This window comes from Rhyacophila brunnea, unplaced genomic scaffold (assembly GCF_057557595.1).
Source record: "Rhyacophila brunnea isolate RB1 unplaced genomic scaffold, BYU_Rbru_1.0 scaffold_8, whole genome shotgun sequence".
NCBI lineage: Eukaryota > Metazoa > Arthropoda > Insecta > Trichoptera > Rhyacophilidae > Rhyacophila > Rhyacophila brunnea.
Genome location: NW_028233350.1, coordinates 30,108,701 through 30,132,504, shown reverse-complemented (window position 1 = coordinate 30,132,504; position 23,804 = coordinate 30,108,701). Strand labels below are relative to the sequence as shown.

Here is a 23,804-nt window from a genome sequence, read left to right as displayed (position 1 = left end):
TTTAAGTACCTATGTATGTGTAATATTTTTGTTTAGTTTCTTTTTTTTCACTCAATACATACCTAGTAAGTTAAAAATAATTGGGTACAAGTCTGTTTACTGGAAGCCAGGCAGGAGCAGAAGAAATTTTCATAGCCAATTTCAGCAAAATTCATGAATATAAGAATGATAACCAAATCTAACCTAACAAATAATCCAGTATATCAGCTGTTTCCAAATTTGTTTGCTGCTGGCTTTCCACTAAATAGACAAGAACCAATATAAATTTTATCATTCAGTTTATTTAAATCCCCATTATTATTATCTGAAGAATTATTGTATTGATGTTTATTGTAAAGATAACTAATTAAGTATTTTTTCATATCTGAGTGTTTAAATGCAGTTACCATAATAATTATTGTTTTATTGGGCATAAAATAGTGTGAGCCATTTTTTGTTTGTAATAAATTTTTGGGTATTTTAAGTATGTATAAAATGTGTAGTATTTTTGAATGACATTTAAAAAATATGTTCCATTAAAATAATTTGGCTATATTAGTCAAAATATGAATGTCTACTATATTGAATGAGTTTAATTACTAGTAGATAATAATATTATTTTTTGTAAATATTTTGTTAGATGTAAATATATTTTAAAATAAAGAATGTATGTATGTTTGATTTGATTTTTTATTTCGTCCTGTTTTCAAAATACGTATGACCTTTCAATTATTCTGTAAACACAGTAAGGTTGTCCTACAATTCCTCAAGATCATGTCCTCCAATCCATTTAGAATTATTTCTACAAAAGAAAAAAATAAATAAAAAAAACATTTTCCAAAAGTAAATCTTACATAATACACCTGCTTATCGAGAAAGAAAATTTCCAATCTAAGAAACATATTTGCTCATTTATTTTATAAGTATGGTTGCTAATAATATTCAGAATGAGCTGATTTGAATATAAACGAATGATTAGCTTATTGTAAAGAAGTCATCGTCATAGATGAGAATAGTTGTTCTTTTGGTCATTGCACCTGTGTCGACTTATATATCATAATTGTCACAAACTACAATGCAGGGCCCGAAATGAATTCGACTGTCCAAGCTAGGTAGGCCATTACAAAAGATTTAACCAGCGCTCGAAATGGAAAAATTTACGAACCGGAGCGCTCGACATTTTTCTGAAGATTTTTATATAGTAAAGTTATCAAAGTTTATGTGTTTTTTTTCATAAAAATAAGTGTGTTAGATTTTCTATTATATGGCCTATCCAGCTCAGACGGTCAAATTATTTATTCCACGAGACGGAGCGATAATTTTACTGATTTCACGAACAGGAACGGCGCTCCGGTGCGTTCCGGTCCATTTCGAGCCCTGGATTACAGCACCTACAGATTCTGAACACAGTTATTTTTATAAGATATACATAAAATTAGGTGAATATTTATGTTAATATTCTTGGAAAATGATCGACCACTCCGGTTCGCAATGTTCGTAATAAATCTTAATTTCGAATGCTGGCGCAATGAGAACTAATCTTCACAAAGCACCTTGAATATCAAATATAGGTACTTCTTAAAAAGGAGGAATCCCACGATATTTGACAAATATATTTCACTTGCAGATACTTGAAAAGCCATGCGAATTTTGAAATCAAGAATATTTGTTTTCTCGAGAAATTGATATTGGTGTTTTGATTTCTGGAGAATTCTCGAGACTCGACATTATTATGAAATTAGGTATTCAGCCATTTTTTTACCCGAGAAATTTAATAAATCCCATTCACATCGACGTCCTTCATTTTTTAAACGAGAAATAAAATTTTCCATTATTTTTCAAAATTCTAGTTGCGATCGGCAGCTTAGCCTAGTGACATTTTCTTGAATTCTCGAGAATCTCACTCATGATTTCTCGATAAATGAGAGTTCTCCAAATTAAAGAAATTAATTTCTAATTATTTCTCGAGGATTCTCAAGACGAGATTTTTCGATTACAACATCTAGTCGGTGATGATGGCGAATAATTTCATGACTTGAGCACAACTATTTTCTAAATTCATTCGTTCATTCCAACCATGTCCAATCCTAATAGGATCATATGGGCATCGACAGAGTAGAGGTTTGTATTAACAGATTTTGTTTTTACGAGAAATGGATGTCAGCCACTTTTGCTCAACCTATTAGGTCCATACCCTGACTCACACACAAATTGAAAAACAATATGTGTACTTGCCAGACCCAGGATTCGAACCTGGGACCCACGGTGTTAGTCCAACAATCTGGTAGGAATAATTATTCACTTGTGCATTTTGATGAATGCATAATCATTTGTACGCTTGTTAAGTACCTCCAATATTATGACAAAATTATTTCAATAGAGGGGCGATCATTCAATTCGACTATTAGGTATAGTAGTTGTAAATTTATGTACTGGACAACAACTGGAATAGTATAATAGTGTATTTTAAAATTTAATTACAAATATTATATAACTAGTGTAGGAACTACAAAAACAATATTAATTATACATGTAATTTATTTGCCATTTTTATCAATAGGTAATATCATCGCATTTCTACGTTATGCATTTTATAAATTAATATAGTTCCATGAGGTCAAGCCTTTGTTAACTAGTCTAGCATATATATAAATGTACAATCACATCTTAAAATATCGGGATTCGAAATTCAATCTCAATTTCCCCAAAACCATTAAATTGGTCCTTAAGATAAGATAAACCTGAGGTGGTAAATAATTAAAATATCATGAATTGTAATTTTTTGAAATTGTCGTAAATTTTTTGGTCAACAATATATTATAATAAATACGAGCACAAGCAATAAGCTAAGTAAAATGAATGTATTAAATATTTTACCGTGGAATGTCATTTGCCATATCGGCTACAATATAGGAGAATGCAGTCCAAAACGCAGCATCAAGATCAAGTACATCAGGATCAATAACGCTGATGGTGTCAGCTTCTGTGTGGTGATACCAGAAATATCTTCCATTATCGTTCAAGAGTCCACCTCCGGGAATTCCTTTGTCAGTCCAGAAACCAATGTCCGGTCCAGGATTTCCTAAAGCCAGTTGAGTGGCGTTTATTCCAGAGAACAACTTCAATATTTCTCTCATCATGCATTCTCCTTGTTTACTTCCTGCATATGTTAATCCAAGAGGAGTAAATGTTCCATAGTCTGATTCCATAACGAAATTAAGATTGTCATTATCTGCTTCATGAGCTTTGGTGTAAGCTTCTGAACCGATAAGTCCTAATTCCTCAGCAGTCCAAAAGATAGCACGTAACGTTCTCTTCGGTCGAAGACCCAGCTGTTTTAGGACGACCGGTGCCATGTATGATATAAAAACGCCTCCACCGTCATCCATGGCTCCATCTCCTACATCCCAACTATCAATGTGACCAGAAACAACGACAATTTTCTTATCCATTGAAGAGCCTTTTAAGTCTGCGATAGTATTTCTTGAGATTTTCTTCTCAACCGTCGCAGACATGAATAGTTTGACTTCTATTTTTTGACCTCTCTTCTGAATTCGCCAAAGCATATCGGCATCTTCAGCAGTAATGGCAGCGACTGGTATTTGAGTTACATTAGGTGAATATGACTGATATCCAGTGTGCGGCGTCCGTAAGGAAAACGGAGTTATGGATTTCACAAGAGCAGCAACTGCTCCAAGTTTAGATGCTTCAGAAGCCCCTTTGCTCCTATATTTTACGGTTTCTCCATAGCTTTTGAAAGTTTGAGCGTAGACAACTATTTTCCCTTGGATTTTGTTGGGTGACAAAGTTTTAAGTTCATCAAACGACTGAACTACAATTACTTCTGCTGTTATTCCCCCAGCAGGAGTTGGCACGCTGTATCCGAGTCCAAGAAGAGGAAGATTTTGTGCTCTTGGTTTGAGCAATGTTGCTTTTTCTTCTCCTCTGACCCAGTGAGGAATCTGAAAATCATATAATATATTTATTATGTACTCTATAATATAATCTATATCACTCTTATAGACAGCCTTAGTTTTTAAGTAAGCTCATAGATATCAAGACGCAAATGACAAGTGGCAAAAATAGCGCTTAAAATGACATTATAATTTTACCAATATTAAATGCGCGTTTTTTTTACATGACCAAGTTTAATGCATATTATGATACAGAAGTATATTATTCTTTAACACTTGTTTAAGTTTATCTCATATTTATCCATATGACTCACTCGAGAATTATATCTTCTAAGAGCCAGACCTAGAAGATAACCCATTCTTCTTATTTTGTGTTACCTGCTAGAATAAATAACGGGAGCTTAAACTATTTGTTATCTGTTGAAAATATCCTAATGGACGAAACCGGTGTTCGTAAATTCTTTAGAATGACCTTATATCAACATTAATCTCCTATAATATATTATTATCCTACAGCTTTCCCGGGGTTTGGCGAGCGATTGTGTGCATTATTCGTCATGTCCGATGGGTTAAAAAAAATAATCGGTTCTCGGATTGTTTAAAATGGGTTCTCCATAGTTGACAGCCCCATGATTAAATTCCATTCGATTTCGGTGATTTTTGTTCATTTCCCGATATTTTCCAGCGACACGCGACTTTAATGACAACTGATTATGTCGGGAATTTATTTTTTCACAATGTTTGTAACACTCAAACCAACTCACCAAAGATGGCTGCTTTAAATTTGAAATGCATTTTAACCGATATATACAATCAATTTTCACAAACTAATCATAATAAGATTAACCGATAAACATATTAGAACTGATTTATTAAAAATTTTATTAATTAAGTTCTTTGTTTTAAGTTAAGTTTCTACACCTCTGACGGAAAGATAGTCTTTTGACACTACGTATTTATCACGTTATGTATACTAAACTACATTATTTCAATTTACTCACCACATATTTACTTATCGGATGCATTCGAGTGGCTATAATTCGAAGCGAGCACAATTTTATAAAACTCTACACAGTCACAAAAAAATCACATTTAAAAACTACCATCCGTCATCGCATAATTACGAATTTGTAGCTGAGATTATTTACGTCTTATAATGATTTTAAAGATGCACATCACTATTTAATAACTCACATTTATAGCAAGTACCTATAGATAACTATAATTATTCAAATAAACAATAACATTTATTCCCATTAAAAATGTTTATTTCATTTCACTGCGGGCGCGCACGTATCGTCATTTGAACGCAAAGAATAATATTTCAAAATTTGATCATGCAGTGTTGCCAAGTCAAAATTTTAAATTTCAGTAGATTTTGAAAAAAAAATCAGTAGATTCCATAAAATATCAGTAGATTTTGGAAAAAGTGATTAATGAGATCTTTTTTCAAATAAATTCCGTTTTTACACGAAGCGCAATTAACGTCTCCTTTTTTTAGACAAAAAATCCTATCGGCAAAGTCAAGTTATTCCGTTTTTACGCCTTAAGTAATTAACATATCCTTTTATTTAGTTGTTGCAATTATATTTACCCATTCGTAATATCGTCATTATCATCATCAACCAAGATCAATCCACTGCTGGATGAAGTTTATCCCAACCTTATTATACTCTACTTGGTCATATAAATTGCTATATTTTTTTAAATTTGTGATTTTATATACTTACCCATTTATATCGTCATCAACCTGTATCAATCCACTGCTGGATGAAGACCTCTTTAAGCTGATTCCACATCTTTAGGTCTTATAAATTCCTATTCTTATCAGAGTTGTTCTATTCCTCTCAGATATAATATGTATTTCTTCATTATTTATCAACATTTGTCTCGATATGAATGTCCCGCACCGGGAAACTATATTGTTTAAGGTTAATTTTTAATTCAAATTTTGATTTTACAATATTATTCTATGGCTGCAAGCATTTCTTTTTTATAGACAATGAAACAAAATAATGTTTAAATTTATTTTTTACATTCCTAACTTTCTTCTATTATCTCAATGGGACCGGAAGGAGATTAACGTTATATTGGATCGCTATTTATGATAATCACGTCATAATATATTGTATTAAAATTAAAATGTCAGTGGTAGCAATCGGCGATTGCCAGCTGTTCTGCTAGGCATGGCAGCGTAAGGCGGTGTTACGAATACGAATAGACTACGCATATGAGTCCAAATTTATATTGGTAGTGACGATTTGCAAATCGTAAAAATGACAAATCAGCGAAATATCAAACTGTCTGACGTGAATAAAAAACCCATCCCGAAGGGAAAACTATGGCGCCATCTATGCATACTTCACAATTATATTAAAATCCAACACTGCCAAGCCGTCTGCAAGACCTAGCGAGACAGACTGGCGACCGCCAGCTGGCTCAGCTAGTAAAAATTATTATCAGAACTTATAGAAAATCCATTATATTAACATTAATAATTATGCATACATATACATGGGCGTGTCGCTGCTAGAGTTCCAAGCAAAGCACCCCAAAAAATTAAATTGGTTCGGTTATCGAACAATTTATCGGCAATTGAATGGGGATCGGTTCCATTAAGTCAAAAAACATAGAAGTTCAGTTTAGGTTTCTTAAAAAGTCATCATATAATTTACCTACTTACTCCAACAAAGTAAGGATATCTTAAAATCTCTAAAAGTCTTTACTATGTTTTCCAAGATATCCTTATTAACAGTGCGTAACGATACCACGGTTTGTAGCCATTCAGCCATATTGGTAATAAACATTTTCAAAATATTATGTCGGAATGTACCTAACTACTATTTTTTTTGGAATAACTTACTCTAGCATAAGTAAATGATGGGGGAAAAAATGGAACAATGGGACCGCCGTAGCCCCACAATGTTTAAGGTGTTCTAAAATAGGTAAATATTAGTTCTTAGGTTTGAATTCGGTTCCGGCTTCACTTCCAGCTCCGGTTCCAAGTAGCCGCTACTTAACATACAGCACAACTTCAAACATATCGAAGAAAAATTGATGATCAACAAGAACAAAAACAAGAAAACATTTCAAATAATTACAAGATAAAAAGAACTTTTATATACAACGTTTTTAAATTCTGTTGAACCATAAAAACTTGACTTGACTAGCTTAAACGATCAAAAAAATTTGTACTTGACATGTCATATTGATTTCCATAGTAACGCACGTGTATAATAATATTTTAGTTGCTAGGACCCCAGACTCCTACCTAGCAACCAATAATGGTGTCGAAATAACTTTACATACAAAATAGAATTAACTGAAAATGAATTCAATTCTACTTGTCTCTTGCCAATCTCTTTGATTGGCATCGTGTTCTGATATATTTTAAAAGTTTCAAATGTCTAGCTAGTCAGAAAGTTAGTTAAAAATCGGTTGCAAGATTTGTACCGGACAAAGAACTACCGGACAAATAAGAATACGAGCTAAGAAAAACGTTGTAAAAAGTGTACCCAGGAAGAAGATGATTATGAAAATGATATTTTTTGTTATTAATTATTACCTCAACATCTTCGGTGTGTACCTCCAGCCCGTTAGCTTTTGTCATCGCAACCATGTAGTCGATCGAGTCTTCCAATATTTGAGAACCACTGAGACGGCTTCCAAACTTGTCCACAAAGTCTGCCAAGCTGGAAAAAATAACAATACAAAAATAGAAATCTGAAATTTCATATACATATTTAGAGAGATTTACTTGTGGATCTAGAATATCTAGTGTTATAATATAATATAAGAAAAAAGATAATAATACGTCATAGAGATTAAAGAAAGTGTAGATACAGTCAGTACACTATTAATTAAATAACTGGAAAATGTGTAAGTATGCAAGAGCAAAAATAAAGATTTTTTTAGATAACTTATTTGATTTCAAGCACTTGAATTTTGAAAACAAATCTATTAGCCTCAACAATGACATTTGTTTATTTTGGCTGATAGGGAAAACCCTGGGTATGGTGTTTTTAATGTTAAATAATTAATCAAAAGTATGTGAGCTTAATCTAATCATATTATGTATTCTGTCGTAAAATCTGATATGAATCTGAAATATTATGTACCGATTATAAATCTGTCTACATTATCTTTTGAAATGTACCTACCTAATAAGATCATAATTATTATTAATTATACTTTTAATCTGACCAATGTGCACAGTCATGTAATAAATAAAGATAATGTAGGTACATATAGGTAATATGTACAAAACAAGATGTTAATATATTATTATGAAAAAAGATTTAGTGTAGTCCAGACGAATAAACATAATAATAATATGTCCACCTACGGAACAGATTAATAAATAGAATTCAGCGGGTCTATTCTATACAAAAAGCTGCTTTTGTCCGCTAAAACCGCTAACTAGGGTATGTTTGTATCAAATTATTAACACGTATTGTAATAATTATAATTAGCCGGTATTAATTGTTGCAATAAATGATATATTTTAATGGCATGCCCCCTGCCTGTGCTAAAATTTAGAGCATGAGCGATAGAGAGAGAGCGAGAGAGAGACAGTTTCGACTGATTAACTGATTACAATACAATTACAATTATAATATTTCAATATAAAATGTATGTAACAAATACTAACACATTATCACGTTAGCACGTTAGCGGTCGATAGTCGCCTTTTGTATAGAATAGACCCGCAGATAGGCTATACCTCGATACACTACATTTTTAAACAGGGTTTTGAATGTGTGAGTGTTCTACGAAAATGAAACATACATTCTATAGACGTGCAATAGTGTGTGTTGCAGCCTTCAATACACCAATATTGAATGAGCGTCAGTGCATAAAAAACCGAGAGCAGTTGTCAGAACGAAGAACAAGCTTAGAATGACGTGTTTAAGTATATCCCATATTCTTCCCTCACTATAGATTGGTTGCCTGTTACTCCATACCCGTTATGTATTTCAGTTCCCAGTCATTCTGTGTTCCCTGACAAAAACCTATCTATATATAAATATTTATATGCATATAGAATATTTAGAAAAAAATGAGTTATTAAGTAAAATTTTCCACACCTATGATTGCACAATAAATATATCTAGTAGTTTAATTATTATTTTTATACTCCGTATCTACAGCATGTTTGAACAATACGCTACCCATCCACAGCAACAATTATTGTCATCTATCGGAAACCTATTAAAATTTGAAATATCTAATTGTTACCTATATACTCTTAGAAATGTATTATATAACTGTATATTGATAATTTATGATAAAAAGACAGGATATCCAGGTACTTATGTATTATATAACGCAGTAATAAAATATGGGTACTATAATTACGGAGATCAGCAAGATATATCTCTGATTAAAAATATATCCCCAAGGTAGAAAACATATTATTATACTATATGAATATTAACTATTGAACTGGATGAAAGTTGGTACCACATCTCATATTTTTTTTCTTTGTATGGATAGCAGTAATACTTATGCCATGTATGCATATGTTACATAACATGACTTTTAAACCGATGTGTTACATGACTATATGATAATAAACGACAATCAATAACTTAGGTTTATTTTGTCTAGTTATGGTTTAAAAGCCAGTAAATAATAAAGTTTTAATAATTAATGTCACTGATATTGGAGTATTCACATTTTTTTTTCATGTACATGGAGAGTCAGGACCGAATTTACTATACAGTAAACGGGGCCTATAGTCTAAAGGGTCGTATGCATGAGATTCCCAAATACATTATAGGCTAAATACTGCTCATTTGTATGCATCTACGTAAAGTTTAACGTAAAGAACACTATTAAAAATGTTTAAATTATATATATAATAAATATTAAAATTGCCATTTTAAATAGTTGTATACATCGACGATTATCTTTCACGCAAATGATGCAACCGATGCATCACAAAAATTAAACAAAGGCCTCCAAACTGATCAAACCAGTTATAAAATAATACCTAAATCTATAAAAGTTACGTATTTCTCACGAATTAATAATTCTATTTGCTTAATAATATCATTCAATAATGTTAAAATCTGTGACAAATTAAGATTTCATGGACATAACATTGTTCATTAATTTATTATCGTACTGGGCCTCAAAATCACTAAACGCGCCACTGGTTGTATATGCCATAAAAGTGGATTAGTCCAGGGCATCTTTAAGCGTATATCCGGCCCTAAATATCTAGGTATAAGTGCATAGGTTTGCACTATTGTTTAAGTTAATTGATACTAAGCAAAGACTCAATTGAATGTTGTGGGAGAATTATCAACAAAACTAGAACTTTGTTGAGCAAACATGAAATATTCGAGCAGTAGTGTGTAATAATATCTGAAGAGTTTTGATTATTTTACTTACTTGTTCCATGTTTTTCCTTTTAGTGGTCCTTTAGTGAAGTGATCGATTATTCTGTTCGTCACATTGGCGTAACTGGCGATGTCATCGATGATATTCTGCGGCAAGTGACATCCTTCCGCCTCAATAATATTACTGTCGATCGGTTGCGGACAAGCGAATATACAGTTTATTGTCACAAGTACAGTAAACAACACTGTTGGATTCACACTTCTTGATAACATTTTAAAAATGTCAATAAACACTCTTTTTTTAAACACTAAAATGTTTTAATAATACACTCTCTACGATATGTTTTAAAATAACTCTTATCATTTAAGAGGTCTCCTTAAATATAAAAGAAAAAATATAACTTATCTTATTTGTATTAATACCTAATAATATTAATAAGATAAGCTATGTAATATTTTCACAGATGGACGACAATCACCTTTATCTTTACGTTAAACCTTTTATACATATTCTTCCTACAAGTGATTAGTGAGACAACTAAAAATGAAATGCTATCGGTTATATACACGAGATAGCGATGCCATGTTTGAATCAATACACTTTGTCCGTCTGGTTTCAAGGCGGCCAAATACCACTCTTAACTTATTACATAATGATTTGCAATACCGATATTTTAAAATTGCATATTGATACCAATGACGTGTAGTGAATGCATTTAAGATACATATTATTTGCTAAATATTATCTAGGTACTAGGTTTTAAGTAATTGATCCTGAAGGAAATTTTTCATTTGGCTGTTCAAAACCTAAGCTGGAATTGAAACCGAAACCAAATTCTGAAACCTGTGATTTGAACAATTTTGAGAATTTCTAACCAGAATCCCTTAAAATGGTTATTAAATATAAATGGAAGCCATGTTAATCGAATATATAAAATATATTATAATAATTATTGCCTTTTGAAATTTTTCTTTAACGTACCTATAAATCAGCGATTTCCAAACTGGGAGGCGCGGAATGTTGCGAAGGGAGGCGCGAAAAGTTTCACACAATTAATGTAGCCACAGGTTTGCAGTTTGCAAATGGTTATTTTATAAAACGGCCGCTAGATATAAACTACATAAAACAGTCCTATAAAAGGTTGTTTGCAAACCTGTCTGAAAATATGGAGACTGATTTTATAATACCACACTAGTATATTGTGAAGCGTGCTGGCTACCTCGTGAAAAAATGAAATAAAATGGTAATGTTGAAATTTGAGCCAAATTTGTTGAGGAACGATAATTTTGTTGTTAAACTTGTCTATTTGGTTGAAATTAAAAAAAAAATGAGTGAATAAATCAATGCAAGGACCACTAATGCATTCACTGATTTAAAAAGACGAAGTGAAGGCATTCATAAAATATTGGAGCTTTGGAAATCAAAATTACAAAAAAAAATAAGTTCGCCATGTTTCCACTTTTAAATGATTTGTGCGCCAGATACATTGAAGCAAACAAAAATCTATTTACTGAGTTCTTGGTTAGTTTGCTAATGCACTTTTCACGTTATTTTATTAATAGTAAAAAAAAGTCGCCTGAGCCGCTGCTTTGTTTTGAGGCTATTAAATATTTTAAATTTGTGGTTATGCGTTGCAATTTGATGTAATACCTATATGGTGATTGATATAGGTACTTAAATGATAATTTTTGATATATGATGATAGTTAAAAAGGTGTCTGTATTATTTAATGAAATAAAGAGGGAGAGTCGCCAAGATTAGATTTTTTTTAAAGGGAGGCGCAGTAACATAAAGTTTGAAAACCACTGGTATAAATAGTGATCAATATCATTATAAAACTGCACTTTGTAAAATAACAATAACATTAGGTACTGATTAATTATTAATTAATTAATTGAAATCTCATTTACGTGGTATAACTCCATTATAATGGTGTTGAAACAAAGTTATAAAATAACAGAGTTTCAAAACCATAACAATATCATTATTATAAATAACTGACAGATTGAATTTAGTTGACACATACGATAGTGATATATTAATTTTCCAGAAATACAGCAACAAAATTATTTTTAGTTCTATACTGACTTCCCTTCACTAGATTGAAGAGTAAACTGATTTAAATTTGGCTCAGTGTTGCCATCTTTTCAAAGTGGAATTATAGTACAGAGCCTCCAAAATTATAGTATTTAGGGAAAAAGTATAGTACGCGTTGTCATCTGTTGAAAATGGATGGGTTTTTTGTTTCTCAGAAAAAAAAATAATGGAGAATTTGAGAAACTCCGAAACCCCTTTTTATTTAGGTACCTCTTTCGACCAAAACTGCTTACCGAAGAATTCAAGAAATTTCATTTTAAACCAAAGTCAAGGGATTTTTTTACGTTTTTGGGGCTATTTTTTTTCCAAGTTCTTCAAATTTTCTTATATTGCAAAATTATAATACTTTGCACCAATTTATCGAACGGAAATATCGAAATTTTAGTAAGTACTTTTTACATGTTTTTTCCGATATTCAAAATTATAGTATTTTGGGCGTACTATACCTGTTTTATATCGTACATCGTACGCGGACCAAAATTATAGTACAGATACTATAATTATAGTACGGTTGGCAACACTGTAATGACTAAACACGACTCAAAATACTTCAATATACCTACATACCGACATTTTATTGTATTTCTTACATATTTTAAAATAAAAAAATAATGAATTGTTTTTAGTTTTTACATGCACTTTACATACGAGATTGCCATATCTATGCTTGCAAAGCAAATAATAATAAATTCATATTATAATTTCTTTGTTCTCAGACCAAAATTATGTCATGTTTTTGGACGGCGACACTCATGACGAAATTAATGATATACACGGTTTCCGATGTTTTAAATGGCTTCATATTAATTTTACATAAACTAAATATTATATCGCAAGAGATATTGGCTATAGTTTTCACTACAATAAGTGAGTGATAGTATTGAAAAATTATGAAGAAAAATGATCCTCGATGTTGGGCGATATTTCAAAAGAATGCAAGCGGTGCTGTGCACTTGTATTATGTTAGACCAGCCGCCACTGGATCGCATACCAGGTAGATGCATTAGTTCAAAGCATTAAGTGTGATGGTCGCATGTGATCACCGCACAAATAAAATCACTACCATTTGAATATATATATATTGAATTCGGTTGAAATGACAACTATTTCAGAATAAATTGAATCAAGATGACATACATTAAAACAAATGGAAACTAATGATTAGGTGAGGAAGTCATCGTCAAATAATGATGGTAACTGTTCCTTTATTCACCTGTGTCGACCATTCATACTTATACTAGCTATGACATCTTGATAAGACTGTCTTAACTTAAGTAACTTGAATAATTATGAATATTTTACTAATTGAGTGCCCACGATGGCCAGGCGGTTACCGCATTAGCTTATAATATCGAGGGTCCCTGGTTTGAATTGTTTGGACTATGCTGAGTATGGTTCTAATATTTAGATTGAGTAAGTGGCTAACATCAATTTCTCGTAAAAAACACAAACCTGTTAATACAACCTCCACTCGGTGGAGGTCCAAAAATGATCTTCTTAGGATATAAAATGGTATATAATTTGAGTAAATATGTGTAGAGTCCTTTTATTGCATTACACTTGGATATTATTATCTAGGTACTAATATTTAATCCCGGACTTAAAGCGATTGGTCGCATTGGGCCCAATCGAGCCTCATGCCATTATATTATGACTTCAACAGTAGTAAGAAAAAAACAAAAATATTGGAACGATAGGAGATAATGAATTTTTAATTTAATAAAATATTTGGTAGTAAAACCCTTAAAACTTAGGAAAATTCCATACTCCATTATCTTCGATGTATTTGTTATAAGATAGAAGGGTGAGGAAAATTTTTAATAATGTAATTAACCATAATTATTAATCACAATGTTCTTAAAAAAACAGTGGATACAATAAGCACAAACACAAGAATAAATGAATGTATAAAATATTTTATCGTGAAATATCATTTGCCATATCGGCGACAATGTACGAGAATGCAGTCCAAAACGCAGCATCCAGGTCAAGTAAATCAGGATCAATAACGCTCATAGTGTCAGCTTCTGAGTGGTGATACCAGAAATACTTTCCATTGTCGTTCAAGAGCCCACCTCCAGGAATTCCCTTGTCAATCCAATAGCTTATGTCAGTTCCAGGTTCTCCTACAACTAGTTGAGTGGCGTTAATCCCAGAGAATAATTTCAATATTTCTCTCATCATATATTCTCCTTGTTTACTTCCCGCATATGTTAATCCAAGAGGAGCAAATGTTCCAGCGTCTGATTCCATAACGAAATTCAGATTGTCATCATCTGCTTCATGAGCTTTGGTATAAGCCTCTGCACCGACAAGTCCCAATTCTTCAGCAGTACAAAAGATAGCACGTAATGTTCTCTTCAGCCAAAGATCTAGCTCTTTTAGGACAAGCGGTGCCATGTATGATATAAAAAGCCCTCCACCGTCATCCATGGCTCCATATCCTACATCCCAACTGTCAATATGACCAGAAACAACGACAATTTTCTCTTCCATTGTAGAACCTTTCAAATTTACGATAGTGTTCCTAGAATTTTTTTTCTCTATCGTCGCAGACATGACTAGTTTAATTTAAATTTTTTGACCTCTCTCCTGAATTCGCCAAAGCATATCGGCGTCCTCAGCAGTAATAGCAGCGACTGGTATTTTAGTTACATTGGCAGCATATGACTGCATTCCATTGTGCGATGTTCGTAAGGAAAAAGGAGTTATAGATCTCACAAGAGCTGCAACGGCTCCAAGTTTAGATGCTTCAGAAGCCCCATTTTCCCTGTAATTTACGGTTTCTTCGTAGTTTTTAAAAGTTTGGTCATATACAACTATTTTCCCTTGGACTTTGCTGTGTGACAGAAGTTTAAGTTCGTCAAATGACTGAACTACAATCACTTCTGCTGTTATTCCTCCAGGAGGAGTTGACACGCTGTATCCGAGTCCAAGAAGAGGAAAATCTTGCTCTCTTGGTTCGAGCAATGTTGCCTTTTCTTCTCCTCTGACCCAGTGAGGAATCTGAAATGAAAATATGTTAAATAAAACATTTATTTGAAGACCACCACCCTTATCCACATTCACTAATTAATAAAATGTAACATGGAAAAAATATTTATTATCTAAATAGCAAAAAACAACGTATGCCAGTATTGCATAATTATTGGTAATATACTTATTTAAATAAATACATTTATATTTATTTATAAACTATTAGAATACATAATGACAATTTGAACAATTTGTTGTCAGTGGAAATATCATAATGGACGAAAGCGTTGTTAGTTAATTTTTCAAAATAAAAATATAATAAAAGTATAATGTTTTGATCTTATGACCTTCCAAGAAGAATAGTTCTGTTCATTAACATTCAAAATTTATACGTAATATTACAAATGGCTGTGTCTTAATAATTGAGTCAAGCAAAAGTTCTAAGTAGCCGCCAATTAAAATATCAGCAGATCTCGAAAAATATGGAAGGAAATTATCGATCAACAATAATGAAGAAAACCTCTCAAGAAAGTGTATTTAGAATGTAGATGATTATAGAAGTCATTGTGATTTTTGAAATTTGTGTTATTAATTACTATAATAGCCTCAACATCTTCAGTGTGCACATCCAGCCCGTTGGCTTTTGTCATCGCAACCATGTAGTCGATTGAGTCTTCCAATATTTGAGAACCACTGAGGCGGCTTCCGAACTTGTCCACAAAGTCAGCTAAGCTGGAAAAAATAACAATACTATTTAGCCCACTAAAGGAAGGTCTCTCGACCCATAAATAAAAAAGAAAGCAGGTACATTTGTAGAGTTTTACTTGTTGATGAAAAAATAATATAATGGTGTTATGTCATAAAAAGCAAATTAAAACAATTCATGCGCGTCTATTCTATACACATGGCGGCTATCGGCGGCTATGTAGGGTAGTTTATCATATTTATGTATTAGGGCGGTTAATTATTGTTACAATAAGTTCACTGCCTGAACTGTGAAAAGGAGCTATGTTTTAGCAGCACTTCTCTTGGCCATGTTAACTTTTAGAGCGAGATAGACAGTTTTGACAGCTTAGACGGCTAACTTATTGTAACAATTATAATACCTCAATACATAAATATGACAAATTCTCCTCGATAGCCGCCGATAGCAGCCTTGTGTATAGAATAGATGCGCATGTAGGTATTAATTTTACTTATATATTATATAATATTGATATGGAGGGGTGCACGTCGGGGACATGTCTTGAATATAATAATTATAACCACGGATTCAAGGCAATTGAATATTATGGAAATCATTTCATTTATTCAACGAGTGATTCACAAGATTTGATAAGAAGATAATACGATATTACAACTGATGAATAGGTACACACTAATTATATGAAATTTCAATAACTCACTGGCGATATAAAATTGAGTGATGAGTTTCAATTATTTATTTTCCTAAACGTTTATACACATCAAAAATCATTAGATTAATCAAATTATTTTTTATTTAAAAAATAATCTATATTTATTTATAAGTACGTGTTTGAATGCCATAGATTTTTTTTAAATTTTCTAATTAATAATTATTTTAATAGCATATTATAATATGCAAAGATTTTAGGCTACGCATTAGCGCCTATCGTTTTGTAGAGACTACTCCAGACATCCTAAGATCACGTGACATAAAGTTCATACAAAAAATATCACTATTCACGGCCATTAATTAGACAAGTTTGTTAAATATAGATGTCGCGCTATTGCATATTGTTTTTTTAAAAACTTTTACTTATATTTCATACTTTCCTACATATACGACAGGTGTCGATGGCAGATTAAATTATGTTTATAAAATAAAGTGATATAGATTTACAAAGACGATAGTAAGTTTAGAAAGATCCTAGAAGAAGACATTCTGTAAATAAACAATTGGAAAAAATATATATGTACAAATAATAACAAACACAGGTTTATTGTAAATAACTTTATTTGATTTGCACTTGAATTATGAAAACAAATTGATTAGTTGCAAGAATGACATGTTTGTTTATTGTAGTTGATAGGAAAGATGATTCTTTGATACGGTGTTTTTTTATCTTAAACAATATAGGATAAAAGTAAGTATGGTACATTTCAGACTTATGACTTGATAAATATTTAATAATCAATCATAATATCATGTATTCTGCAATTTGATATGAACCTACAATATTATCTAAAAAAAAATTGACAATCGCGGCCTTCATAACACAATATTAAAATGGTTTAATTTATTTTTTATCGCATTAGTAAATTCACTTCTTAAATTGATAGTTTTATAGATAGAAAGCAGATTAATAATCGATTAGGAGAATTGCTAACAATACTTATGCACGTAGATAATCAAATTTATTATCTATCGTTCATGATTTCTTGAATAATGAGAATTCTCCAAATTTCAAAATATGCTTTTTTCGAGATTTAAGTTTTCTGATTATTTATTGATTAGGTACAACTAGGGAATCCAATCCCGAGCCCAAATTCTGATCCTGGGATTTCGGGATTACAATTTGACAATCCCGGGATTGGCATTTTTTTTCATTGTTAATATAAAATTTGTATATTTACAAATAAAATTGATAAAATCGGTCAAAAATAAATCTAGTATAATTTATTTATACTATTTAAGACATTTATTGTTAATATTGTATACGTTCAATCTTGGAAATACATATGTTTAGTGGAGTAAATAATATTTTAATATAAATAATAATGTGAATTTAATGAGATTGCTATTTCTGATAGTAAAAACTTAATGAATGGGTTAGCGAGATTTAAAATAGTGAAGTATTTATGGCCTTTCCGCTTCATAAATCTAATGAGTCAGCCAAATATGAAACTGCCGTAAAACGTATGAGATCCTGGTGGAATTACTTTGTTAATAGTGCTAAGGATTGTTTTTTTTTCAATCTTTTTTTTAATTTATGTGAAAAAATAAAATCAATCGGCAACTTACACATGGGTATAAATCAAACTTCATTCAAACTCAGTTTATTTCTAATGTAGTTATTTGTTATTAAAAGTATATTTTCTGCTATATTTTCTTTTTTATTTTATTTTCCATAAAAAAATCAATCCCAATCAAGTTTCGGGATTATGTTTATCTATCCCGGGGTTCATAGATATCAAAATAGCTCGGGATCCCGGGATCCCGGGATTGGAATCCCTAGGTACAACCTCCATAATAAAATATATCGAAATTGAAGTTGATATCGATACCAAGCATGATAAATTCGAGTAGCAGTAATTATTTAGTTTATAATTTTGATTTTTTACGTACCCCTTCCATGTTTTTCCTTTTTGAGGTCCTTTGGTAAAGTGTTCGATTATTCTGTTCGTCACGTTGTAGTAACTGGCGATGTCATCGATGACATTCTGCGGCAAGTGACATCCCTCTGCCTCGATAATATTATTGTCGATCGGTTGTGAATAAACGAAAATACAGCCTTATATTAGAATTATTAAGGTATACAATACTGTTGAATTCATACTTTATAATATTTTTTAAATGTCAATAGACTCTGTACCTATCTCTTAAACGTTAAAATTTCTTAGTACGTTACGTTCTCCGTGTTATATTTTAGAGTACTATTATCATTCAAGAGGGCTCCTTAAATGTATAAGAAAACCAATCTCATTTTTGTAATAATATTAGATAAGCTATATAATATTTTTGCGGACGGACAATCATTTTTTATCCTCTATCTCTACACATCGATCTATTTCTTTAGTCGACACTGATCCAATGAAGAAATAATGTCTCCTATGTCGAATAAACTTAATTACTTACTTGTAATAATATTTTTATTAGATCCACCTAAATAAAGAATGTAAGTTATGCACACAACATTTCAAGATATAAACAAATTCAAATATGTGACATTGAGATATAATATATTAATGTTTTAAGTTTTGGATACATGTGGAAAATTTTATTCGTTCTAACATTTGTGTTTATTAATTTCTCTTTTGTCGAAATCGGTTGGTTTTAAGGTAGTAATGAAATTGAAAGCCTGCAGTTAGCATTGTAACAATAAAATCGCAGTGAAGCTAGCTCCAGGTAGGTGTCAGAGCTACGCATTCTGCGCATATATTCTATACACAAGATTGCTTTCGGCCGCTATCTAGGGTAGGAAATTATCCAAGTATTAGCACTTATTGTAACAATTGCAATAAGTTAGTTGGCTGTGATAAATTTTAGAAAAAGATAGACAATTTTGACAGTTCAGACGGCTAACTTATTGTAATTGTTACAATAAGTGTTAATATTTCGATACTTTCCTACCCTATTTAGCTGCCGTAAAGGCCGAAAGCAGTCTTGTGTATATAATTGATGTGCTCGATGGCAAGCGAGACAATCAAATGAATTGAATATTTATTCATCAATAAGTATGATCATGGCCCTACATTCTAAACCGGGCCCCCGGGCGAGAGTCTTTGGCGGCCCCCCTTACCTATCGCTGAGGTTAAAGGCAATGTGACACTATACAAGCATGGTGTTCGAGGTAAAATTATTTAGCATTTTTGTAAACATCTATTTAGGTAGGTACCTACTTGAATTATGGAGTTGTGGAGTATTGACAAACAATAATCAGAAGTTGTATTGCATTACCACATTTTTAAAGTTTTATACACTCAAAGTAAAACAGCGCCGCAGGCAATTTTTTTTAATACAAGAGAAAAATTTTAATTTGCGTTAATCTCATTTATCTGGTTGACCCATCACGCCGGGCCCCGCCTAAGCCCGAGCCCCCAGGCTACAGCCCTGTCAGCCCCCCCCTTATGGGGGCCATGAGTATGAATTCTATTTTATAATAAGTTTATCATAAGGAATCAAGGAATAAGGAATCAAGATTAAGATATATTTCAAATTTAATATAAAAATAATTAAACCTAATACCCACGATAGCCGAGCGGCAACGTGTCGAACAATAATGTCGTGGGTCCTGAGTTCGAAGCCTTGTTCTGGGACAAATACATGTAATTTTCAATGTGCGTTTAGTCCTGTAATAAAAAGAATAAAAATAATAAATAGTGACATGTAAAGATGATTCATGCCTTTCAGATCCAGTGACTGCAATCATATAAGATAGGATAAGTATATACTTAGAATATCAGTCCTATGCGACATTTCTTTTACCACGGGAAAAAACTCGACTACAAATCGCAGTCCTCAGTTCCCAATGAATACGACAAAATATTCATCAGAATCACCTCCGCCTTGCGCTACTAAGAATTTTCCAGGGTTTTTGCAAGGCGGTTTCATAGGCCCTGGCCGAATTCAAATTAACAATACCCGATGCGGGTAGAAGAACAGTTTTCAATAAGGCATATTCTCTCAGCCGGCACAATTGTCATTTGACTAGCATCAAGTAGAGTAGTTTGCGTGCCAAAGTCCTTAAGAAACCTCGATAGTAAATGCGAGGCATCCATAAAGGCATCTAGAAAAAAAAAATGTGCGTTTAGTCCTAATGTAGATGTTTAATTTATTTTTTATCGCATTAGTAAATTCACTTCTTAAATTGATAGTTTTATAGATAGAAAGCAGATTAATAATCGATTAGGAGAATTGCTAACAATACTTATGCACGTAGATAATCAAATTTATTATCTATCGTTCATGATTTCTTGAATAATGAGAATTCTCCAAATTTCAAAATATGCTTTTTTCGAGATTTAAGTTTTCTGATTATTTATTGATTAGGTACAACTAGGGAATCCAATCCCGAGCCCAAATTCTGATCCTGGGATTTTGGAATTACAATTTGACAATCCCGGGATTGGCATTTTTTTTCATTGTTAATATAAAATTTGTATATTTACAAATAAAATTGATAACATCGGTCAAAAATAAATCTAGTATAATTTATTTATACTATTTAAGACATTTATTGTTAATATTGTATACGTTCAATCTTGGAAATACATATGTTTAGTGGAGTAAATAATATTTTAATATAAATAATAATGTGAATTTAATGAGATTGCTATTTCTGATAGTAAAAACTTAATGAATGGGTTAGCGAGATTTAAAATAGTGAAGTATTTATGGCCTTTCCGCTTCATAAATCTAATGAGTCAGCCAAATATGAAACTGCCGTAAAACGTATGAGATCCTGGTGGAATTACTTTGTTAATAGTGCTAAGGATTGTTTTTTTTTCAATCTTTCTTTTAATTTATGTGAAAAAATAAAATCAATCGGCAATTTACACATGGTTATAAATCAAACTTCATTCAAACTCAGTTTATTTCTAATGTAGTTATTTGTTATTAAAAGTATATTTTCTGCTATATTTTCTTTTTTATTTTATTTTCCATAAAAAAATCAATCCCAATCAAGTTTCGGGATTATGTTTATCTATCCCGGGGTTCATAGATATCAAAATAGCTCGGGATCCCGGGATCCCGGGATTGGAATCCCTAGGTACAACCTCCATAATAAAATATATCGAAATTGAAGTTGATATCGATACCAAGCATGATAAATTCGAGTAGCAGTAATTATTTAGTTTATAATTTTGATTTTTTACGTACCCCTTCCATGTTTTTCCTTTTTGAGGTCCTTTGGTAAAGTGTTCGATTATTCTGTTCGTCACGTTGTAGTAACTGGCGATGTCATCGATGACATTCTGCGGCAAGTGACATCCCTCTGCCTCGATAATATTATTGTCGATCGGTTGTGAATAAACGAAAATACAGCCTTATATTAGAATTATTAAGGTATACAATACTGTTGAATTCATACTTTATAATATTTTTTAAATGTCAATAGACTCTGTACCTATCTCTTAAACGTTAAAATTTCTTAGTACGTTACGTTCTCCGTGTTATATTTTAGAGTACTATTATCATTCAAGAGGGCTCCTTAAATGTATAAGAAAACCAATCTCATTTTTGTAATAATATTAGATAAGCTATATAATATTTTTGCGGACGGACAATCATTTTTTATCCTCTATCTCTACACATCGATCTATTTCTTTAGTCGACACTGATCCAATGAAGAAATAATGTCTCCTATGTCGAATAAACTTAATTACTTACTTGTAATAATATTTTTATTAGATCCACCTAAATAAAGAATGTAAGTTATGCACACAACATTTCAAGATATAAACAAATTCAAATATGTGACATTGAGATATAATATATTAATGTTTTAAGTTTTGGATACATGTGGAAAATTTTATTCGTTCTAACATTTGTGTTTATTAATTTCTCTTTTGTCGAAATCGGTTGGTTTTAAGGTAGTAATGAAATTGAAAGCCTGCAGTTAGCATTGTAACAATAAAATCGCAGTGAAGCTAGCTCCAGGTAGGTGTCAGAGCTACGCATTCTGCGCATCTATTCTATACACAAGATTGCTTTCGGCCGCTATCTAGGGTAGGAAATTATCCAAGTATTAGCACTTATTGTAACAATTGCAATAAGTTAGTTGGCTGTGATAAATTTTAGAAAAAGATAGACAATTTTGACAGTTCAGACGGCTAACTTATTGTAATTGTTACAATAAGTGTTAATATTTCGATACTTTCCTACCCTATTTAGCTGCCGTAAAGGCCGAAAGCAGTCTTGTGTATATAATTGATGTGCTCGATGGCAAGCGAGACAATCAAATGAATTGAATATTTATTCATCAATAAGTATGATCATGGCCCTACATTCTAAACCGGGCCCCCGGGCGAGAGTCTTTGGCGGCCCCCCTTACCTATCGCTGAGGTTAAAGGCAATGTGACACTATACAAGCATGGTGTTCGAGGTAAAATTATTTAGCATTTTTGTAAACATCTATTTAGGTAGGTACCTACTTGAATTATGGAGTTGTGGAGTATTGACAAACAATAATCAGAAGTTGTATTGCATTACCACATTTTTAAAGTTTTATACACTCAAAGTAAAACAGCGCCGCAGGCAATTTTTTTTAATACAAGAGAAAAATTTTAATTTGCGTTAATCTCATTTATCTGGTTGACCCATCACGCCGGGCCCCGCCTAAGCCCGAGCCCCCAGGCTACAGCCCTGTCAGCCCCCCCCTTATGGGGGCCATGAGTATGAATTCTATTTTATAATAAGTTTATCATAAGGAATCAAGGAATAAGGAATCAAGATTAAGATATATTTCAAATTTAATATAAAAATAATTAAACCTAATACCCACGATAGCCGAGCGGCAACGTGTCGAACAATAATGTCGTGGGTCCTGAGTTCGAAGCCTTGTTCTGGGACAAATACATGTAATTTTCAATGTGCGTTTAGTCCTGTAATAAAAAGAATAAAAATAATAAATAGTGACATGTAAAGATGATTCATGCCTTTCAGATCCAGTGACTGCAATCATATAAGATAGGATAAGTATATACTTAGAATATCAGTCCTATGCGACATTTCTTTTACCACGGGAAAAAACTCGACTACAAATCGCAGTCCTCAGTTCCCAATGAATACGACAAAATATTCAT

The 23,804-nt window shown here is 32.0% G+C and overlaps 2 protein-coding genes across 3 annotated transcripts in view; both read right to left on the bottom strand.

Moving 5' to 3' along the window:
• Positions 1 to 675: 675 nt before the first annotated feature.
• LOC147064124 (carboxypeptidase Q-like) overlaps positions 676 to 23,804 on the bottom strand; it is a 60,720-nt gene continuing 37,591 nt past the window's right edge. The window contains exons 2-5 of one of the 2 annotated variants that reach the window (XM_085959041.1): positions 10,293 to 10,616; positions 7,459 to 7,585; positions 2,857 to 3,941; positions 676 to 781 (exon numbers count right to left, since the gene is read on the bottom strand). In XM_085959041.1, coding sequence (XP_085815167.1) covers positions 736 to 781; positions 2,857 to 3,941; positions 7,459 to 7,585; positions 10,293 to 10,513 — 1,479 coding nt within the window. In that variant the 5' untranslated portion in view covers positions 10,514 to 10,616 and the 3' untranslated portion in view covers positions 676 to 735. Of the gene's footprint in view, positions 782 to 2,501; positions 3,942 to 7,458; positions 7,586 to 10,292; positions 10,617 to 10,719; positions 10,840 to 23,804 lie in introns of those variants that run through there. The other variant, XM_085959042.1, reaches the window with a different exon arrangement.
• LOC147064128 (carboxypeptidase Q-like) lies at positions 14,256 to 21,888 on the bottom strand. The gene is given in 4 exon segments (XM_085958662.1): positions 14,256 to 15,344; positions 15,920 to 16,046; positions 18,625 to 18,743; positions 21,880 to 21,888. Coding segments are annotated over 4 exon segments (1,344 nt in total).